Below are 24,022 nucleotides of genomic sequence, written 5' to 3'. Positions count from 1 at the left end.
CCGGGGCAGTGAATTGCACTGGTGTTGCATTTTCTAGCAGAAGAGCGGGCCACTAGACGTGTTTCATTCCCATGTCTGCTAAAAAGTGCAAAACCAGTGCACTCTACTGCCCCGGTGTTTTTCAATGAAAAACGACGTATGTAACACTGCTTGTTTTGCTCATTTGTGTGAGTTTTTTTCGGACAGCTGCTCGAATTTCACACGGCGCGAGCTATTTCTTGCTGGTCACCCTGTCGCCATCTGACAGTTCTCTGTTCGGCAAATTTGTTTACATCCATCAATTCTCTTTTGCCTATATCGCATCAGCAGTAATAACAGATAAACTGTAAAAAATATTCCTTCGTCAATTTGTGCTGCTCTCATTCGATTCTTGCTCAGGTATATGTTCGGTACAGATGGTCCAGCAATAAAAACAACATCTTTTTTCGTCAACTTTCGGCGTCATCTAATAAGCTTTGACTTCATTCTAGCTCCCCAACACTTCGGCAGTGAATGGCCTCGAATGCGCTGCTAGGCAAGCTGGTTTTAGCGTTTACGCTGTCCGTGTTCTGCTACTACTTTTTCTGGGTTGCCGTTTTACCCTTCATGGTGATTGATTCCAGCGAAGGTAAGTGCTGTGAATCTCAAGCGCTTAGCTTAGTTGACTGTGCAATTAGAATCAACTAGCTTGGGAGCGGTAAGTACCGTACCGTTCCATTATCAATACATAGTGCTGTTATACAATACACTTCCGTCATCCAAGACGCACTACTATAGCACGCAGGCAGGCAAATTACTTTCAATTCATTCTTTCAGATAGTTGGATTCACTCACTTTTCCCGGAGATAAAGTTCGCCTTTCTGGTTCCAGCAGTGTTTGGCGTGCTGTTTCTCGGGGGGTTGTCCGGTTTCACACTGTACCATTTGAGGGCTCAATCGAGGACCAACACGAACCGGAACGAATAAGTGGTGAGTACGGCTGATTAGCACTAATCCGTTCAAGCGCGTAGTTGTTAAGTTGATTGCGATGATTGGCAAGTTCAAGGTCAGATGTGTTATGTTTTTTTGTAGTCCATCGCTGGTGGTGGAGATCATGCGAAGAATTATACATGAATGCTTTGCAAAACTTTCCCTACAAGTACGTATTAGATGAAACCGTTGCGTTGTAAATTGACTAATGGCACTTATTGTGTATGCTTTGTGTTCAGTTCGTCTATCAACCAGTATAAGTGATTCAAGTTTGTGATGCACATTCGTAGGTGCAGTATACATTTTACTCTGGTCGAAGTGAGTGATGGAAATTGTTTAGTAATCTGGGTACTCTTCAAATGTTGAACAGAACAAAACCAAAAAATTGAAACAAAGTTCCAACTTAGAAGTTTAGTTGAAACGTTCGAGATTTGCTGTTTAGATCATCAGAACCCTATTGGTATCCGCATAAGCCGCTTTTCTCGGTTTAGAACTGCACAACGTTCAAGGAAGACACGAAAAAGGCAGTTTTGTGTACTAGATCATACTAACTGGTACGGCAGTGCAGTGGCGAGGAGAAGAAATCGGCTTCGTACTGCACGGAGGGAGGTGGGTGACCTTTTTCATATCAGCGTGTTTAGAATAAACCTGCCATAATTTTTCAAAACAATGTAACTGGAAATAGGAGCGTATCTTTGTGTACTTTCTCTGTTGCTTTTACGTTTTCTCTTTTTGCTTTTACATAATAAGCTTCTCAAGCTATCATCTTTAAATACGCACTGAAAAATTAACGAAAATTTTTATAGTAACGGCGTAATAATTGAAGAAGATACTTTTTATGTCGCTACAATTTTGAAGTTGTGGTAGAAGTTGTGGTAGAAACTACAAACGAACAGCTTAATGAGCCAATTTAAAATCGCACAGCGTCTGCCAAATATAACCGTTTAGGCCGACCAAATTCTCACACCGATTGATTAGTGTTGACAGCTGGAACAACAAATATGTACCATCCAAATTTTCAAAAAGGATCTCAAATTGAGTATTGATAGCTAGTTCGCAATCATAATGACAAAATATTACTCTTAAAATCTTATCACAGTATTTATTTCGGTGCATAACATTTGAACTTGCTAAGAGTTTACATAGCTAATGCCGAAGAACTTTTAATTAACAAGAACGATGCGCCAATTTCGTCGACCCTAAAAATTTGTCATCTCTTCTGGACAAGCACTACACGCAGTATGCAAGTGTTAATGGTGGTGTTTTCAGTTTTCAATTTTTACCGTTTTGTTTTAGATAGATCGTGCAAAATAGAACATGTTGCATGAAAGGGCTTACTGTTGGCCACATCTCTGAATTTTATTAAAATGTTTGATTCATTGTTTCCATTTTTAAAGACAAGAATATGTGACGCGGAAAAGCTCCTAACTTACTCCAGTCCCGGGGTATGTTGGCAGCATGTGCGGGGTAAGATGGCGAAATGCCATAAAATGAGCAATCAAATGAACATTCAATTATTTGAGGGGTCCTCCTGAAATGTGCAGATCGTCTTTCCGACGAAACAGTATATTATTCGACACTTGCTATTATAGTTCAGTCCCCGGTATTTTGACTTCGACGCGTACTCCATAGTCAAAAGCAAATTGACTATTTTTTCACTGTAAACAGTGGCGCCAACTTGCCCCGCGTGCGTCATCACCAACTTACGCCCCAACCGCATATTTTATCAAAGGGATTTAAAAATAATTATGTCATTTTTAGATATGTGTAATATGTATATGAAGAGTGAAAGCTCATTTCACGCACTATCGAAAAATATAATCATTCTGGGAATAGATTGATAATAACCTTAAATAACACAAAATGTTTAAAATTAAAAAATTGTTTACATAGTATGCTCGAAAACACAATATCGCCCACAACATCTACAAAACAAAAAGTTTTGCAACAATAACACATTGAGAGACAGAGAAGAAAAGAGGATTCCGTCAACTTACCCCAACCGCCAACTAGACCCGGGCTGTGATCGAGTATCATTAGAGTAGCACAAATTAATCTTCAGCATAAGCGTACAGCAACTATGAATTTATCCCGCATTGTGCAAGATCGCCAAGCAAAGACTAGTACGAAGTAACAAATGATGCGATCAGAGCTAAAATAAACTATAGCAAAGGCAGAGCAAGACAAAGTCAATAAGCCAAGCACCAACAGCTATGAAACAACAGACTTCGCGATGAACGAAAGCAGTTAAAAAACCGTAGCCGAGTAGGTGACGGGGACAAACCCGAAGCTCTATCAGAAGCAACACAGAGCCAGCACTACCAAAGACGCAAACGGACAACCAGAGCGAATACTCGCACCAACAGCCCTTCAATAGTCGCACCTTTGAACATCTCGGTCACCGAAATACCACAAAACTATGTAATGTCCGACTAACTCAGCATCGACTAGAAGACAGATATTGGGGATTCAACAGAAACGTGAAACAAAGTCCGCCTGTGTCGACCTTGACCGGCAAAGTTCCGGATGCGTCCGACGCACCCCTGGCGGCCGTTTACACAGGATCGTTGGGGCTTCAATAGGGAACTACCCTTAACTTTCCCATTAGCATCCATTTCACTCATTCGCAAACCTCAACCATAAGCCAACCAAAAGGAATCCAGAAAATCAACCTACACTGCAACCTCAACTCTTGGCACCCGGTGCTTTTTAGCCTAACCAGGAATCCAATAGTCACCAATCGTGATGCCCACTCCCCCGTGCCCTGACCGGGGACGTTGCGCCTTGTAGCGGTGCTCCCCCGGAAGGTACCAGTACACTCAACCCCGTTCAAAATCCATATGTCGGCAAATTTTCGCCATCAGGCTCAACTAACAGAGAGGTTTGCAGCTCAGAAGCACCCAGCAAACATACTACCTTCCATCAGCAGTTGCTAACTAATCTCAGCCACGATGGGAGTAACTGTACTCTCACCGCATGCTATACCAGCACGAATGAAACTGTTATTGGCGATAACACGAGCCTACTTTTCCCCGTGCTGGCCCGGTCCGGGGAGACCCTGCCTCTCTCCGGGTAAGCTCGTGGTACGGTAAACGCAGCCCGTAACTGCCCGCTGTTCGTATCTCTCTCACAGGTACAACAACGACGTCGGAGCTTATGGAAACCCCATCTCAACCCACCGAACAAGCTTTTTTCATCAACTCAACAACATTAGCCTTCCAGTGGGACGCAAATCGCTTCAAATGATGCCTGGGTGACTTACAAAACATTATTGCCCAGCGTCAACCCGTCTGCTTGGCTCTGCAGGAAACGCACATCAGAGATCGGACGAACCCGGCATCATGATTTGAGCAGCGGTATTCGTGGGATGCCGCCAGTGGAGATAACGTCTACCAGGCGGTGGGTCTGGCTATCCGGGTCGACAAGCAATCCCGGCCGATACCTTTGGATACCGAACTAATAGCCGTAGCTAGAAGGATCCAGGGCATCGGCGTATCACTGTATATTTCCGTTGGTACTCCAAATGTGGGCTGCAAACTTCAGTGGCCGAGCACCAGACGATGCGGGACTCACATACATGCAACAGAGAGGAAACGACATTGCTGAAGTAGTCGAAAACAACGATGCCGTTATTCTCAACGACGGCAGCTCGACATTTCTGCGCCGGCAAATGGAATCCGCCATCGATTTCACTTCGATCGGGTAGACTGCACCCGCTACGAGGAGACCGTCGACGATATAGTAAATCGGGATGAGTCATACATCCCGGAGGAACTCCCCAGTATATTCAACCGGGCCGCCGTTACTTGTATCCCCAGGACAAGTTGGAATCGTTCTCCACATGCGGTGCATTGGTGGTGCCCAGAGATCGAGAGAGCTCTAAGGGCACGCCAAACTACGCTGCGGGTACTGAAGACCTCTTCTATGGACGATCCACACCGAAGTCAGTTAAAAAATGACTTGCAGATGACTTCAGAAAGGCCAGCAAGGAGGCTAGAAAAACGATTAAAGAGGTAAAAACACCAACTGGACCGGGTTTCTGGAAGGTATCTCTCCAGACTCCTCGACATCAGAACTCTGGCGGAGACTGAACGCCTTAAGCAGAAAGCGGCTATTGCAATTGGTGTTAACGGGTGCACGACAATCGATGCCACGACCATCGGCAACGAGCTAGGCAAGCACTTCGCTTCTCTATAAGATTTTATGGTCACCGCAACATATTTATTTCATGGGCTTGTTGACTTTTCTCGGTGAAAATGAAAACTCCAAATTTTCCCATTACGTGTGGTAATGGGAAAATTTTGAGTTTTCATTTTCATCGAGAAAAGTCAACAAGTCCATGAAAAAAACTTTGCTTCTCTGTCTGCAGACACCGGCCGAGCAACACCGTTTGTCGACTAGCAGTTTCTGCAAAATAATTCGTTGAAAAGAAATGTACATAAACCATTATTCAACTGATTCAGCGACCAAAAAGCGCACTAACAAAAGTTTATGGTTATGCAACAAACAGCGGTCATTAAGTGTTGCTTGAGCGCCTTCTCTTCTTTGTTCATGCGAATCATGCACTGGGCAGAGAACATTCTCTACTACGACATTCCCAGCTGGTAGCCAAATGAACCGTATTAAACAGTATTAACATCATTTGGAGTGGCGATCCGATGCCCGCTTTGTGCTAGAAAGCCCTGGTAATCACTATCCCAAAGTGATACCAGGGGAATAGAATGCCGGACGATTTCCGCCCCACCAGACTGCTCCCCTGCTTGGCTAAGACGATGGAGCGAATAGTCAACAGCCGGTTGATGGATCTACTGGAGGAGGGCAAACTTTTGGAACAACGACAACGAGATTTTACAACTATCTACACAATTTACGCTCGATGCCTTGCATGCCGACATTGCTATACTCGACGTGGCGAAGGCATATAATACCGTGTGGCGTCGCGGTTTACGGCAACAGTTGGCCAGCTGAAGGACCACCGGAAACATAATACACAACGAGCCTGTCCGGGAAGAAGTCCTATGTGACAGAACCGACAATAACGCTTAGCCTGGAACAATATGCCAGCATGCATGTAACATTTGTATATAATTTGTAAATTAGATTTGTTAACTTGTACGCTGCAATGCCATCTTCTTTTACTGATTCTTATTCTCCCAAGGCCAATAACCTATAAGGTTAAAGCCTTTTAAATAAATAAATAAAAAAAAATACACCCAGGTTTTCTTACGCGGGGGATACGTACCACGTAAAAAACCGCGTTAATTGAAAAATCCGCGTAAAAAACCGCGTTAATTCGAAAATCCGCGTAAAATAAAATTCTCAGCAAAAGACTTAGAATATTTTTGGAAGTTGTTTTGGCACGGATTTCGCTATTAATACGGTTTTTGTAAAAAATACTCTAAGTCCTTTTGAATGCAAAAAACTTTAAGAAAGATGGAAGAAACGGGTCTGCAAGACTCCTTATGGCCCACACCCCACCAATATGGGTATTTTCGGAATGGACTTGAAGAGTAGGTGCTAGAAATTGATCTTTGACGCCTTTTTGAAATCCAAGATGGCGACTTCTGGTTTAGCGAAATTCGCTAACTCAATCAATATAGATATTTTCGGAATGGTCTTAACGAGTAGGCGCCAGAAATAAATAATTCTGCACCTTCCCCGCAAGGTTTTCCATGAAAAATTGATTTTTGGCGCCATTTTCAAATCCCAGATGGCGACTTCCGGCTTAGCGAGATTCTCTACAACTCAATCAACATGAGTATTTTCGGAATAGTTTTGACGAGTAGCAGACAAACGTCGATGTTTGGCGTCATTTTAAAATTCTAAATGGCGACTTCCGGTTTACCGAAATTCCCGCATAAAAAATTTGGGCAATCATCTAAATCACCCTCAAATATAAGATCTAATCATCAGGAATCAGGAATCAGAATATATTGGCTCAAATGGCACGTTCCCCGGACATAGTCGGGGATTTGTGCCTTGCCGTGTGTTTTCATCATTTCCTGAGCGGAAGGAAAGGACAAGGAGGTGTGGGGAAGTAGAATTGGAAGGGTGGGAAAAATAACAGCACAAAACAAAAATAAACAATAGGTAAGTTAAACTCACAAGTAGTTCAACTTGCCTGCGAATAAGCCTAAAGCTCTTTACCACATTGGATAAGAAACTTTAGTATGTCTCTGAGTTTCAGTCGACCAAACATGGTTTCGTCTATATAAGGACGGCTGAAGACTCGAAATCGCAATTGCGCTACCGCTGGACAGTTGCATATCAGATGATATGAGGTTCCGTAGTCGGATTCACAAAGATCACATGAAAAAGACTCAGCGCGCTGAATAGTTGCCATGTGATAATTGAGTTTGCAGTGGCCGGTTAAAGCCCTGGTCAGCATGCCACAGTGGAGCTTCGAAAAATGTAAGAGATTTTTCGAAACCACTGGGCATGGTTGTTCTAGAAACGCCTTTGTTTGGCGACACGTTTGTAGATTTCTCCAATAATTTCGGTGCTCGGACGAAGCCCAGGACCGTATTTTTTCCCTTATCCAACTTGTCGAAATTGGCAGCGCGGGCTCAGGACCAACGAAGTCAATCGCTGAACCTGCCCTGGCCAATTCGTCAGCCCATTCATTTCCAGTAATACCGCAATGTCCGGGCACTCAGACAAGGTAGATAGTGTTGACAATGCTTAGTTATTCGATTTGGGTTCGGCACGCGATCACTAGCTTGGACCGGGATTTGTCTGAGCTAAGGGCCTTGATTGCAGCCTGACTATCGGAGCAGAAGTTTATAACTCTGCCGGACAAACTCAGTTGAAGGGCCGATTGCACCCCGCACATAATCGCAAAGATTTCTGCTTGGAATACAGTACAGTATCTACCTAGTGAGTGAGATTGTTCCAATCTCATTTCACGACAGTAGACACCAGCACCGGCACGTCCCTCCATCAGAGAACCGTCAGTGTAACAAACCACTTGCGTTTGTTGTTGTCTTTCCATAAAGCCAGACAACCACTCCTCTCGAGAGGGAATCTTCACATGGAATGTGCTGTAAGGAAAACTACAAGTGAGTGTAATATCGCTGGGAGCAAGAATATCTTCACCCCATGTAACCATTTGTGACCACAATCGTGTATGACTGGTAGCAAGATCAACATGATTACTGTTCCAAAGCCCAGTAACCTGCAGTCTGTATGCACATGATAGTGCTTCTTGTTTTAAGTGTATGTGTAATGGTTTGATATTTAAAAGTGCCTCAAGAGCAGCAGTCGGAGTCGTGGTGAAAGCACCAGTCAACGCCATGAGCGCCATTCTTTGCAGATGGTTTAGCTTTGACTGGACTGCCACCACCTCTCCCCTCTGCCACCACACAAGGCATCCGTATGACAGTATTGGACGTACAATTGTCGTGTAAATCCAATAGATGTATTTGGGTTTGAGACCCCAGGTCTTTCCAAAAGTTCGTCTGCACTGCCCGAAGGCCATGCACGCTTTCTTGACTCTGAACTCAATGTGAGCAGACCAATTCAGTTTGGAATCCAATATGACTCCAACGTATTTGACTTGATCTGCACACAGTAGCTCAGAATCAATAAAACTGCAAGGGACGAACCCCGGTTGTTATTCGCTTCTTTGTGAAAAGAACCATTGAAGTTTTGCTTGGGTTAACTGATAGTTTAACTTGTCGACACCACTGTTCGACGGCTCTTAATACCTGTTGCATTAAGTCAAAGATTATTCCGATGCAAAATCCAGTAATTAGTATTTGGTAATCGTCAGCAAACCCGTAGGTTGGAAATCCAAGCTCATTGAGTTTCTTCAACAAGCCGTCAGCTACTAAGTTCTATAACAAAGGTGACAGAACGCCGCCCTGAGGACAACCGCAAATACTCAACTTCCGTATCTCAGCCTGTCGCAGTGACGAGCAAAGTATGCGGTTACTAAGCATTGCGTTTATCCAACCTGAGATACATGCAGGTATCCCATGACCGCGCGTCGCTTCCAGAATAGACTAGAAGGACACATTGTCAAAAGCACCCTCAATATCTAGGAATACACCCAAGCTAGATTGCTTGAGCGAGAAGGCTTTCTCAATGTTGTAAACAACATCGTGAAGTAGAGTTATCGTGGATTTCCCACACTGATATGCATGTTGCATTTTGTGCAGTGGATATTCAACTAAACTAACGTTCCTGATGTGATGATCGATTATCCGTTCCAAAGCTTTCAGAAGAAAAGAACTTAAGCTGATAGGCCTAAAACTCTTGGCTTCTTCATAGCTTGAGCGCCCCCCTTTGGGAATAAATCTAACAGTTATTTCTCGCCATGCTTTCGGGATATACCCGGTAGCAAGACTGGAAAGCAAAATCTTTTTCAAGACATGTTTAAGAATATCAAATCCCTTTTGCAGTAGCACGGGAAGTATTCCATCTTTTCCGGGTGATTTGTATGGAGCAAAGCTGTCAACTGCCCACTTGACCGATTCAGTGGAAACCAATGTGCGTGCTAACGCCCACGAGTCCGAATCACCAGAATGAGATCTGTGAACATTGATCAACTCCGGATCGATACAACCTGGAAAGTGTGTGTCGAAGAGACAATTAAGAACATCTTTTTCGTCCGTCACATAAACACCATCTCTGGTTTTCAAGGAGTTCATCTGAAAATCATTCGATTTGGAGAGAATTTTATTTAATCTGCTAGCCTCGTTCAGACTAGAGACATTAGTGCATAGGCTTTGCCAGCCCGCCCGTTCTGTAGATCTAAGACATTTCTTATATGCACTACGAGCTGACCTGAAAGCCCTGGAGTCATCACGCTGACGCCGGTTCCAAGCTCTTCTCATAACTTTCTTCATTCTTTCAAGCTCAGCCCTCCACCAAGGGGTTCCCCTAGTCGATTTAACAGTACGAAGTGGACAAGCTTCTTCGTAGGATGCTAAGATGAATGAGTTTGTCGTATCCACGACGTCATCTAAGTCGTCTAATTGACTAATTGTTGGAAAATATCCATGAAATTTAGTCGCCAAGTTTTCCAAAAAGAGGTAGCAGTTTGTAGATTTAGGATTACGATATGTCACCACATTGAAGGTGACATCAAAATGATCGAAAAATATATATTTATGATCGGATAGAGACGGTTCAGTTTCATTTGGAACCTGCTAATTTCCCAGTTCATGCAAAATTCTATCAGAGCAAAGTGTTATGTCTAACACCTCCTCCCTCCCAGACCTCGCAAAAGTTGGTCGGTTTCCCACATTCAGAATATGGAGATTTGTACTACTTATGTACTCCATCAGTTCAGAGCCTCTCAGATTGATGTCTGAGCTGCCCCAAATGATGTGATGAGCATTCGCATCACTGCCGATAATGAGCGGAAGCCCATTTCTGCTACAATATGATACAACGCTTTTGAAATCATCAGAAGGAGATGATTCGTTATGCGGTAGGTATGCTGAACAATGTATATATTTTTTGTCTACGTTTCCGACAGTCAATGTAACTGTGACAACACAGATATCGCGAGTTGTGAGCTCCGATATGAGACACGCGTCAATAGCCTTATTTGCAAGAATGCAAGCACGAGGCATTTCACGTGGGTTAGTCATGCCTGTCTTGTTGTAAGCAATGAAGGCAGTGTTAAGTAACTTTCCAAAATAGAACTTTCCTTTATGTAAATACGGTTCTTGAACCAATGCTATGGAAGCTTTACCTTCCTGCATGAGTCGAGAGGGTAAAGCTTCCATAGCATTGGTTCAAGAACCGTATTAAGAAAGATGGAAGAAACGGGTCTGCAAGACTCCTTATGGCCCACACCCCACCAATATGGGTATTTTCGGAATGGACTTGAAGAGTAGGTGCTAGAAATTGATCTTTGACGCCTTTTTGAAATCCAAGATGGCGACTTTTGGTTCAGCGAAATTCGCTAACTCAATCAATATAGATATTTTCGGAATGGTCTTAACGAGTAGGCGCCAGAAATAAATAATTCTGCACCTTCCCCGCAAGGTTTTCCAAGAAAAATTGATTTTTGGCGCCATTTTCAAATCCCAGATGGCGACTTCCGGCTTAGCGAGATTCTCTACAACTCAATCAACATGAGTATTTTCGGAATGGTTTTGACGAGTAGCAGACAAACGTCGATGTTTGGCGTCATTTTAAAATTCTAAAGGGCGACTTCCGGTTTACCGAAATTCCCGCATAAAAAATTTGGGCAATCATCTAAATCACCCTCAAATATAAGATCTGATCATAAACCAGCAAAATGCAAAATATGTTTATGTGTTAATCCAGAAGAGTGGGGTGAGAATGGAAGAGAGAGAAGAAAGAGACTTGTGTGGTGTAAGTTGGGGGTTTGATTTTATTCAAATTAAACATATTGATTAAATTTAAGTAAATTCAACTGTTTAATTAAAACTATTTGTACTACAACTTCAACTCCCAAAACTACCCATATTGATTGGGTTGTAACGAATTTCACTAAACCGGATGTCGCCATTTTTGATTTCAAAATGGCGACAAAGATCAATTTCTGGCACCTACTTTTCAAGACCATTCCGAAAATACCCATATTGTTGGGGTGCGGACCACAAGGAGTCTTCCAGATCCGTCTCTTCCATCTTTCCGAAAATCTTCTAAGACTTTTGCATTAAAAAGGACTTAGAATATTTTTGCAAAAACCGCGTTAATTGGAAAATCCGCGTTAATTGGAAAATCTGCGTAAAAAACGCGTTACTTGGAAAATCCGCGTAAACAAAACCTCGTAAAAAACCGCGTCAAAAAACCTGGGTGTAGATATGCTCTTACCTTGCAAGTGGAGCAAAGCACGAAAGTCCAAATTATTTTCTATTAGGAAAAATTCGAATTACAGAAGATTACTTTGCTGTGCTAAGGAAACAAAACAAAAAATCGACTGCCAGTACCATGATGCTAAATTGTAAGCGTTATTATCAGCGTTACCAAATTCATCTTCACAAAAACATGTCGAAGTGTTGCAAGTTTGATAGTATTCCATTTTACGACTCAACAAGTATGTGTTTTCTTAGCACAACTAGTAAAGAGTATTGTTACTATATTCATAGTTCGGCGGACACAAAAGTCGGAAAACTGGCAACTCTTATTCCAGAAAGAAAACACTGGCACCCCATGCAAATGTTCAAGCTGTAGAAGAGTAGTTTCTTTGTTACCGCGGTAAGCAAAAATTTTTCATGTATGTATAGGAAAACGTAATTTTACACTTGGTGATATTACTCGGTGTTACATGAAAAATATTGTTTTTATAACACAACGAAAGAGTAAAATATTTGTCACTATAACCACAATTCCTTCTCCATAAAGATCCAAAAAGAAAACGTTACATGGCGTCATGCCCGATTGGCTCCGGCATTTGACATGTTCAATTGGCTCCGCTCAGTGTCTCCACTTAACTATGAATAGAGAAACTATAGTAAAGAGGTGTTATAGCGATTGTATGTTTGTTCGCTCTAATCTAGGAATAGGATGATCGGATTTTTTTAAAGTTTCATGTCATGCCGCGCAGCAATGCATTCCGAAGGGTAGATGGGAATGTGAGGTGTGGAAGAAACATTTCTTTGTGAACTTCGTAAGTAGCAGAAAATTCATACGAAAACAAATACTTACCAAATCTTTTGTATGTGAGTGTGTTCTATCATTTTTTAGAGCTCATCTCAAACTGTACGCGAATAACCTTATGTTCAAAAAGTCTGCTTTTGAGCATGAGATTGTGAGCGCATAAACAGAAAAAGTGATCGCGCTGTTTTGGGTGTACGATTCCAATCCAACAGCTCAACTGAAAGTATAAAACCGAGCATATTTAATTAGTATAGTATTAGTATGGGTAGGATTCAAGCCATTTTTTTGCTTCTTGGGACGTTTTTTCCAAAAAGGCCCCTTTATTCATCTGAAATATATATATATATATATATATATATATATATATATATATATATATATATATATATATATATATATATATATATATATATATATATATATATATATATATATATATATATATATATATATATATATATATATATATATATATATATATATATATATTAAAAAAAGTCATAACACTGATACAAATACGCAACGACGTTTTTGAAAAAAAAACAATAATTCGAGATAATCGCGTATTTCAAGTATGGGGGAACGTGGGGAGACTTGACCAAGCGCAAAATTCAATTTTTGACTATGACGTCTTCTATTCGGTTCTTAAAAATTTTTCAAAAATATTTTTATACTTTTTTTATTCAATTCGTTTATTTGATAAGGTACGTTTGCGTTAGCTTAAAGGTGCCAATTTTGTTTTGTTTTACATTTTAAATTACTTAAAACTAGGGGATTACATATTGATTTTTTTTAATGCAACTATGGAGATTTTATAGCTATCTTATGATATTCACAAGGGGGTAATTTAATTTTCGCAAGATTAGGGGTCATTTAATTTTTATGGCAATATGTTTTAACATTTTAAGCAGGGAGATTATTGGAGCAAATAATTTTTAACTAAGGGGGTCAATTTTACAACTATCTTAAAAGTAGGAATAACTAAAGGGCGCGATTGAATTTTGTAAAGATTCGGGGAGATTAATTAGGGTTTGTTTTGTGTGGTAGTAGAGTTGGGCATTTTCAAGATATTTGGGGGGGGGGGTAGGGGTTATACTTCTGGGTATAAGGGTCAGGGGAGGGAGGGTGGACAAAGATGATAGGGGTAGAAAATTCTAAACTTTCAGTTTCAGGCATCGGGAGATCAACGGCATGTACTCGGGTGGCCTTCATCAGGAAGAATCATGTACTGGGATGCTGGGTGGTCCTCCTCAAGATGGCACAGGTTTCGATTTCGTAGTACGGCTCAGATGTGGATTGGCAACACTTCGAGTTTTGCGTGTGATGTTCGTACTGTAGGTCCCACGTTTGTTGGATAATTCGACAGAGATGTTTTGTGTAGCCTTGGAATCGCATCAAACCTGCGTGGGTGTAGGGTACAAGTGGAAGAGAGCGTTTCTGAGAATGATAGGAAATAACAAGGGGCAGTTAAATTTGTATATTGATGGTTTTTATGAACGTGTAAAAAAGGGGAATTTAGAGGACATCGCGGCTTGCCAGCACATCTCGAACCGGGACGTTAGTTGGCCTTCCTTGGGCCCGCGGGTATCCATTAGCCGAGATCTGGCGGAACTGTACTCGGTGCACGCCCAGACAATGTGCTCGATGTCGTGATAGCCGTCGCCACAAGCGCAAATACCACTATACACTAGCCCAATACGCCGGAGATGTGCATCCAGTAATGGTTTGCCATGAGTCGAGACATCACACGAATAAAGTCACGACCCAAATCCATCCCCTTGAACCAAGGTTTTGTCAATACCTTGGGGACTATCGAATGTAGCCACCTTCCTAGCTCCCCATTGCTCCACGAGTTTTGCTAATTTTCGAGGGTTCTCTGATGAGTAATATTGAAAAATTCGCTGAAGCAAATTGTTCTTTCACACTGATATAATATATTCGTAAATCGCTATGCATTAGTTTCGTACAGATAATTTTCGTAAAATATGCGAATTTTTCGTACATATAATGAATCATTCGTAGTTCTATTGAAACACATTTATTTTTTTAACGAGTTTTTCGTGAAAACCACGAAACAACTTTCGTTGGCTTATTACGAAACAGCTTCGTTCGGCAAACGAATTGTTCGATGCTATATACGAATATCTTCATAATATTTACGAGCACCATTCGTCGAACCGTCAACGTCAACAGAGCTTCAATAGAGGTAGAATATGGAGTCATTGTTGCTATACGTCAGATAATTGTTGATGTTCACGACGGTCTCGATCTGGCTATTTAGTAGCCGTATCCGTGTCCGCCGGTTTCAGGAAGGTTTTCTAAACCTCTTCCGCTTCTATCGGATCCAGAATCCAGGGCAGTTGAGCCATCGCTCGATGGTTCTGCATGAATAATTTTGAGTTTTTCTCTGCCGGAGCTAGGGTTCGTCGCGGTTGCGGTAATTACCGCAACCGCGCGGTATTTACCGCACCCGCACCCGCACCGCAAAAACTGCGGTGAGACACTTTTTCCCGCGGATGCGGTGCGGAAAATGGCTTTTACCGCGTGGTATTACCGCAACCGCACTTCAAAAAATAATTGATACAGTCTGCATTACAAAGTGAATTAAAACTATGACTTTTACCATTTGAGAAGAACGCAACTAGATTTATTTTCTGAAAGAATGCTTAGCAATGTCATTATTAGGAAAATCCCTCTGTCAGATCGTTCGAGTTTTACTTATTATCGTACAACACAGAAACATGATAAACATTTAATTGCTCTAATTTCCATAAACTTGACAATGATTTGAAAAGAAATCCGAGTATAATCTGTATTCGACCTAGCGATACTAGTTGATTTTTACATTTTGGTCATTATAATTTGATAAAACATACTGTTTCTAAGAAATAAAATCTAAAGGCTGTGTCCAATATAATTTGGCACCATTATTTTACGACATATTTTGAAAACTATTTATTTTATACTTCAAAGAAAAAATTTACAAACCAAGCTTTTCAAATACATAAAACGCAAAATGCATTCATTGAAAAACAATTAAATTGTACTGTCAAATCCAATTACAAAATGCATCATTTCTCCCGATTCCTCTTGGCAATCGTGGAATTATGAATCATTTTCGATGACATTTTCTCAACTGTGAATTTTGATTAATTTGGAGAACTTGAAGAACTACTAATACTAAGACTTAAAAACAATCCAAAGAATGTAATTATCATCATCAAACCAAACGAATTTGGAGGAATTTTTTTTCGCGTGCATCTATTGTTCGTCCAACTGGGAATATTTTCTACCAAATTAACGAATAATATTTTTCAGTTAGGAGTGTTTTTTAACTTTTTGTAAGTAAAGCTTTCGAAGTTAGTGTAGAGAAGTGCGATTTTTTTTGTGTTTCTCAAAGTCTCCCTCACGGACTCCCTTCATATTGTGACAAGTGTCAAAGTTAGCCCAGATGCCAAATTTTGCATAGTTTGGACAGTTTTTGACTTAATTGAAAATTTATCTCGAAATCTTAACGTAGGGGTTGGGTATCATTTACATAGAATCTGTATACAAAGTTTGAAAGAAATCGGTTAAGTAGTTTTTGAATGGCAGGTAACATTGCAAATCATGTATTTTCAGAGACGTTCTACAGAAAGCTTCGTCACCGAGTCGTTTGTCGATATTTTTGTATGGAAAAATTATAGCATGTTATGGAAATGATGCACTATAATGTACAAAAGTTTTGATCAATTCGCTTTACGCAGTTTAAAAAAATCGAGAAAGTGTTTTTTACGCCAAAACCCTTCCCCCTTAATAAAACTTGCAAAGTTGAATATTTTCATAAATGTTACACTCTTAAGAGTCCGTCAAAGTTAATTTTCGTGTAAATAAGAATAACATTTTATTAAATATGGATATACAAAACAAATGAATATTTTTTTCAGCACCATTTTTAAAATACATGATTTTTACCGCATTTACCGCCTTACCGCGTGGTGCGGTGCGGTAAATGCAATGCGGTTGCGGTAAGCGGTGCGGTTTTATTATTTTTTTGCGGTTGCGGTGCGGACTATCCATTTACCGCCCACATCCGCACCGCGACGAACCCTAGCCGGAGCAATGTAAAAGAGTATGCTATTAAATACGAAAACTTCTCTTAGATGAACGAAATGAATTCGTGCGACCAACGAGATTGTTCGTAATATACATAGACGTTTATTAAAATAAACAAAACATTTCGTTTCATTCACGAAAATTAATGTCGTTTTCAACGACGGCATTCGTGCAATGTACACTAAATAAGTAAAATTCACGAAAACTTTCGTTCATCAAGCGACCATTTCTTCATATCACAATAAAATCGATTTTGCCAGATCTGTTTTTTATAACTAAAAAATCGGTGTTGTCAAACATCGATCCCAAAAGATCGAATGAAAAAATAAGAAGATAATCATAACGAAAACTTTTCTAAGATGAACGAAATGAATTTGTGCGACCAACGAAGTCGTTCGTAATATACACAAATATTTATTGAAATAAACGGATGATTTCATTGCATTGACGAAAAATAATGTCGTTATCAATGATAACATTCGTGCCATGTACACTTTATAAGTAAAAGTTACTAAAACTTTTGTTCATCAAGCGTCCATTTCTTCACACCACAATCTTTCTAGTACTAAATAATGATGAGCAGGTTGAAATAGAATCGAATTTGCCAGATCGATCTTTTTAATTAATAAAAAATCGGTGCTGTCAAACAATGATCCTAAAACATCGAATGCGACAAACGAAATCGTTTGTAATATACATAAACGTTTAAAATAATGTCGTTATTAACGATTACATTCGTGCAATGTAACCTAAATAAGTAAAATTCACAAAAATTTTCGTTCATCAAGCGGCCATTTCTTCGTACCACAGTAAAATCGATTTGGCCACATCGATTTTTTTAAATAACAAAAATCGATGTTGTCAAACATCGATCCCAAATGATTGACTGAAAACCATAAGAGGCTAATAATACGAAAACTTTTCTAAGATGTACAAAATGAATTCGTGCGACCACCGAAATCGTTTGTAATTTACACAACTGTTTATTATAATTTTATAATTTATTAATTTATTTATAATTCCCGAAAAATAATGCCGTTTTCAACAATAACATTCATGTAATGTACACTAAATATGTAAAATTTGAAAACTTTCGTTCATCAAGTGGCCATTACTTCACACCACAATCTTTTTAGTCCTCAATAGAAGGGAGCAGGTTGAATTAAAATCGATTTTACCAGATCGATCCTTTTAGTTAATTGAAAAAATTGTTGTTGTCAAACATCGATCCTAAAATATCGATTGAAAAAATAATATGCTAATGAATACGAAAACTTTCCTAAGATGAACGAAACGAAATCGTGCGACCAACGAATTCGTTCATCATATAAATAAACATTTATTAAAATACACGAAACATTTCGTTTCGTTCACGAAAAATAATGTCGTCATCAACGATAAACTAAATAAGTAAAATTTACGAAAACTTTCGTTCATCAAGCGGCCATTTCTTCGTACCACAATAAAATCGATTTGGCCACATCGATTTTTTTAAATAAAAAAAATCGATGTTGTCAAACATCGATCCCAAAAGATCGACTGAAAACAATAAGAGGAATACTTTTCTAAGATAAACGAAATTAATTCGGGCGACCAACGAAATCGTTCGTAATATACACACACGTTTATTAAAATAAACAAAACATTTCGTTTCATTCACGAAAAATAATGTCGTTATCAACGATAACATTCGGGCAGTATAAATTAAACGTGTAAAATTTACGAAAAATTTCGTTCACCAAGCGGCCATTCTTGTTCATGAAATGAACGAAACCTACTATTTAGAATGCACGAAAATACTTCGTTGCAGAAAACGACGAATGAATTCGTGTATTGTATGATCGATTTCATTATATTTACGAATTTATATTATCAGTGCATAAACGTCACCTTCTAGGGCACCCACCTTAGCTAAGGAGTCCGCCTTCGCATTGCCCGGAATGGAGAAATGAGAAGGGACCCACACTAAGGTAATCTGGAAAGATTTGTCAGATAAAGCACTCTGTAGCTCCCGTATTTTCCCCAAAAAATACGAGGAGTGCTTTCAATGTTTCATCGAGCGAATAGCGTCAATAGAACTCAGACTATCCGAGACGATTTTTATACTTGTTTCGATCCCTTAAGGTAATTTTAAAAGTTTGGAATGAAAAATCCTTTCCTCATAGAAAATATTCCGCAATTAACAAATTTGCAATTCTCTTGGTCAAGTCTCCCCAGGCCTTGGTCAAGTCTCCCCGCAATGAGGAGACTTAACCAAAAAAAAAAAACGATCGCTGAAAATTTTTTATAACATTTGAAAAATTAAATTAAAAATTCTGCAAAAAATCACGAAGACGCACAATAACTTTACATATTATACCACAATGACTTTTGAGGGATTGAAGGCTTTTTTAGAGATTTATGCAGGTTTAGCTGAAAACCTGGTCAAGTCTCCCCATGTTCCCCTAATCCACGCTTCCGCAAGAGAGCAAGATGAAAAACGATATTACTTTGCTTATACTGTTTGGATGTCTATGAAGATTTGAGATTACATCCCTAAGATCCTGATGCAGTGGCGTAGCCAGAAATTTGGTTTGGAGGGGGTTTTGATGAGAATTGCAAATTTTTTGAAAAAATGCTAAAATTTAATATGAGTTTGATAAATTATTGGAAACTCAAAAACATAAGTAGTCTAACAGATGTCATTCCAGTCTACAAACAAGAAGGATCAACATGGAACAGTTTTCAAACCTCTATAGATTATTTTCTTGTATAAAATGTCAATGAAGTCAAAAATTGCGATCTTTTAAAGTGTGATAAATGATCTAAAAAAATTTCAACGTTCAAGATCACCTAATATAATAATCCTAGACTTTGAAGGTTTGACAACTTCGGGAAGTTATCAACATAAAACAGCGCCTGCTTTGATATAGAAATTTTAGTGATTAATTCTTATAGAGGTAATTATGGTGAATTAATTTTTCAAAAATATTAAGAGACATGGTGCCTTCAGCAAAGTTTTTGATAATGTCATTTCAAACAATTTTGTTGAAATTATGATAGCTACATGAATTCAACATATAGGGATTTAAATGGACTAGGCCTGCTATATTTCTCCTTAGTGAAGAAAAATTTAGGCGAAAACTATTTTTATCTGCGCTACGGATAAAATTGTTTGAAACAATCATTGCGAGTTGAGAACACAAAACCTATAACTAAATTATGGATGGATGGAACTGAAACTTGCGTTTCGACTTCATCTCATCAGAATCCGACACTAACTTGGTGGGCGGACTAAGCCAGCGCCGAATTGATGCTAGCTCCTGAAAATGGAATCACTCTTTGTGTTTTTGAATCCTTTTAATCCCTGGGAATTATTTGTTTTAAATCCAGTTCCCTTATTTTTTTGTAAGCTTCAAAGGCACCTTGAACGCAATGTGAATTTATTATTTAATTACCGCAGAAGTGATTTATCAAATACAGTAATTTCAGAATAGCTTGTTGTAAAGGTTTTCTACTACTATATTTCGATACTCTGAATATGTGGGATATTTATGTCTTTGACAAAGTTGTTTGAAATAGCACTTTCGAAAACTTTGCTGGAGACATTAAGTCTCGACTCAAATTTGCTTGAAGAGTAATTCTTCTCTATAATTACTTCTTGGAGGATTAACCGTCAAAATTATTCTATCAGCAGATGAACAGTTTTACGTTTTGAAATTCTTCAATGTTACTTAACATCGAAATTTGGCGGTTTCGAATGAATGTGATCGTGACCGTTAAAAATTTATCGAGCATTAATTTTATTTTTCTTCATTAGTCAACCTCACAACTTGCAGTACTAGTACGTAGCACACAAAATTTTAGTACGGCATTCATTGCATCCTGCTAAGAGGCTATTCATATAGTTGATAATACAACAAAAACCCAATGCTCGTAAAACCGATCCTGACCTGCTAGAGACAAAATTACATCAGCTTTCAACTAGTTTCTGAAATGTTATTCATGTTGTTAACTATATTGAATTGTTGTCTAAACTCTACACAATCTAAAAAAATACATTTTCAGCAAATGTTGAAATGTATGCAAGTTTTCGGTAAACAAGCTTATGTTTTATATGCAATCAACCTATTCAAATTTAGATTCCCATTCGAAAAATTGTCTCTAATCCATATTTTGAAGCATCTTTCCAAAAATGAGCTCATAATAATTCAGACAGTTATGTTATTTTACATTGCAGTAATTTGACAACTATGGGATTTTGGCTAAGAGATAAGTTACAAGATCCCCTTCCCACAATTTTTCAAAAGTTCTCATGACGCTTTAAACACAGTTCTCAATGTAGTGATCAGAGAATATTTTTCCAAAAATATTTTGTGGAATATTAAATTAAACTCGTCAGTTTCCATTTTTTTTGAATCCAATTAATTTTGGTTTGGGGGGGGGGGGGGTTTAACCACCAACCCCCCCCCCCCCCCCCTGGCTACGCCACTGTCCTGATGTAAATCCATCTACATATAAAACCCCTTAACTCCTGTCATGTAGTGTGTTCCGCTATCGAAACAGGCATCTTTTATGCGTAGTTCCCGTTCTTGGTCATCAAATGGGGTGGTGCTGTCAATGCAACAAATTGTCCGTTCTCCGGTCAAGCAGTAGACAACCAATCGCGGTCCGAAAAGGCAATAATGTCCATTCGAACTTTTATATTAAAATTATCGAAATGTCAGAAATTTGAATTAATTCAGATCTGTCAAGGCTCACCGAAGTTTCTACTTAATTTCAACTGTCCGCTGGCTCAAAGTTAAAAATAAATATGATTATGAGCTTTGGCTAATGATTTTTTAACAATACACTTCTTACAATGGTTCAGATAGTCAATGATCAAACTGAACAAATTAGGTATGTTTTTAAAAATTGATGTATGTATTTAGCATAATAGTAACGTCCTTCATTCAAAATTTGATCTGAGAGTGCCTGGTTTCTATTGCGCTACTTATCGCTTCAAACGAATATCGCGATTAGCTACTAGCTTTAACTACAACTACTGAACGATCATTATCGCTCTACAAAAAATATGTGCTTCGTTGTTATATATTATATATAAATATATTCATCTCATTGTGGTACTTCTCTAAAGTATTGAACTTTATTTGTTCCTAATCTTAAGTGCATGGATTCATACAATTCTCATAATTTTGCAATTTGTCATGGAAATTATCTTCCATATAATAACAACAAAAATACATTTTAAAATTAGACGTTCCCTGCTATTTCGAATAATTAGTTTGTAGCCACCCTAGCGCTAACATAATCAGACACTACGATCGCGCTCCATTGAATCATTTCGCTAATCAGTCTAATTCAATCATCTTCCTAGGTTGGTCTCCCGGCTCGATGTACAATGGAGACGTGGCTTGTGATTGGCATTTCGGGTGTCACCAACGGGGGCAAAACGACGCTGGCCAAATCCCTCCAGAGCTACTTTAGCGGTCATCTGAACAAAATCATCTTTAAGGAAAACATCACCCTGAACAAAGTGACGCTACTTTGCCAGGATGATTACTTTCTACCGGTGGACAGCCCAAAGCACAAGGTAATCGAAAAACTCAATCACATCAACTGGGAAATCCTGTCAGCGATGGATATGGATAAAATGTGTCACGACATCATGAAGATTCTCGGACACAAGTTCATTCTGTACAACTGCCAGCAGCTGTGCAAGAGCGAAACGGACAACAACATTGCCGAGCAGGTGGATCCTGTTACGGATGAGGATAACATCTTCGCCGATCACTTCCTGAGTAACTATCTGAACAGATACGACGAAGGTGCAACTGGGGTGAACCAAAGAGCTTCGAGTCTGATGATGAAGAAAACCAAGAATGAAACATTCCAAAATATGAACATTAAGCTGAATGTGCTGCTGATCGAGGGTATCCTGATATTCAACCATCCGTTCACGTTGGATCTATGCAGCGTGAAATTCCATCTGCATCTTCCGTACGAGAAATGCTACGCAAGGCGATTGCAGCGAGTCTACGATCCTCCCGATGTGGTTGGATATTTCGAGATGTGCGTGTGGCCGATGTATGAGAAACATTCGAAAGAAATCAAAGACCGAACTGATATCTACATGCTGAATGGCGTTGTGCCCAATGAAAACATCTTGAACTACGTGTTGAACTGTATCAAAAATCTTCTGTGAAGTCTGACAGTAACCAGTAGTAATAATAACGGTGGCGAAATGCATAATGGTTCCTTACAACATTCTGACTTGTCTTTACTAGCAGCGATCAAAGCGAGATATTCGTGATAAGTGTAGTATTTTAATACATTGAAACTCTTTACAAGGATTTTTGTAGAATTGAACATGACGAACAGGTTGTAAGTTTTTTCAGTTTGTTTAATTGCGTAGAAAGGAAAGAAAGCTTCACATTATGTTTTCGGTTCGAAAAAAAAACAAATTAGTCTCTCGTCGAGTATCACCAGTTCAATTTGGACAATAATATAACATTAGTTTTCAGCAACTCTTAACTCAATTAACTGATGGACATTCCCAATGAAAAATCGTGAGCTGTATGCGAAAATGAAATCTCAAAAATTATAAGTAGAACAATTGTTTGAGCTACAGTAACAACGTTTTATCTTTGAAATAAGAAATACGATTAGTGAAATCATAATATCTTCGGTTATAGCGTATTAATATCATATACGTGAATCTTATGCTTTATCCAATTGATCGACGGCCACATAGAATGGCGAAGATTTCTGTTTGGAATGCGATACAGTACCTACTAAGTGAATGAAATTGGTCCAATGTCATTTCACGACAATAGACACCAGCACCGGCTCGGCCCTACAATAAAGAACCGTCAGTATAACAAACTACGTATTCTTCAAGTTGTCGCTCCATGGTTGTCGAATTAAGTTTTGAGTCAAGAATACACCAACGCACTTAACGTAATCGGCAACAATAATTTCAGAGTCACACGGAAAACAAATTTTTCCCAAAAACATGAATAAAGTGCCATGAATTCTGGAACAATCAAGTTTTCACGTTATGAAAACAGGACCATGAACAAAAATCATGTGTTTTATTACTATGTTCAATTTCCCTTCAGTAACGCCCGCATGAAGCTTTTATTAGTGGAAATATTTGTTTTTGTTTTGTAAACTTCAGTCACTGTTTCCGCCAAGTCATTTCTAATTCGATTTTCAGAACGCGAACTAGTTCACAATTTTATGAACATTATTCATGTAACCTATGGTTGATTTTCATAGATATAGGAACCTTCGTTCACAAAATTAAAATATTCTGGGTATTTTCTCGTAAATTATTTTCGTAAATTCGGAATTTTATGCATGAATCCCTTCAATCCTCGTGAACTAATTCATGATCTTTTATATATTAGTCATGA

The 24,022-nt window shown here is 39.1% G+C and overlaps 1 protein-coding gene across 2 annotated transcripts; it reads left to right on the top strand.

The window, feature by feature from the left end:
* Positions 1–252: 252 nt before the first annotated feature.
* On the top strand, positions 253–22,998 carry LOC131690779 (nicotinamide riboside kinase 1). 2 transcript variants are annotated; one of them, XM_058976783.1, is made up of 4 exons: positions 253–378; positions 471–607; positions 796–947; positions 21,982–22,998. In XM_058976783.1, the coding sequence occupies exon 4, from the start codon at positions 22,006–22,008 to the stop codon at positions 22,807–22,809; it is 804 nt and encodes a 267-aa protein (XP_058832766.1). In that variant the 5' UTR covers positions 253–378; positions 471–607; positions 796–947; positions 21,982–22,005; the 3' UTR covers positions 22,810–22,998. The 2 variants fall into 2 exon arrangements, with proteins under 2 accessions (XP_058832766.1, XP_058832767.1); XM_058976784.1 differs by lacking the exons at positions 253–378; positions 471–607; positions 796–947 and adding an exon at positions 1,335–1,556.
* The last annotated feature ends 1,024 nt before the right edge of the window (positions 22,999–24,022 follow it).

This window comes from Topomyia yanbarensis, chromosome 3 (genome assembly GCF_030247195.1).
Source record: "Topomyia yanbarensis strain Yona2022 chromosome 3, ASM3024719v1, whole genome shotgun sequence".
Classification (NCBI taxonomy): Eukaryota; Metazoa; Arthropoda; class Insecta; order Diptera; family Culicidae; genus Topomyia; species Topomyia yanbarensis.
This window is presented reverse-complemented; position numbering and strand designations above follow the sequence as displayed.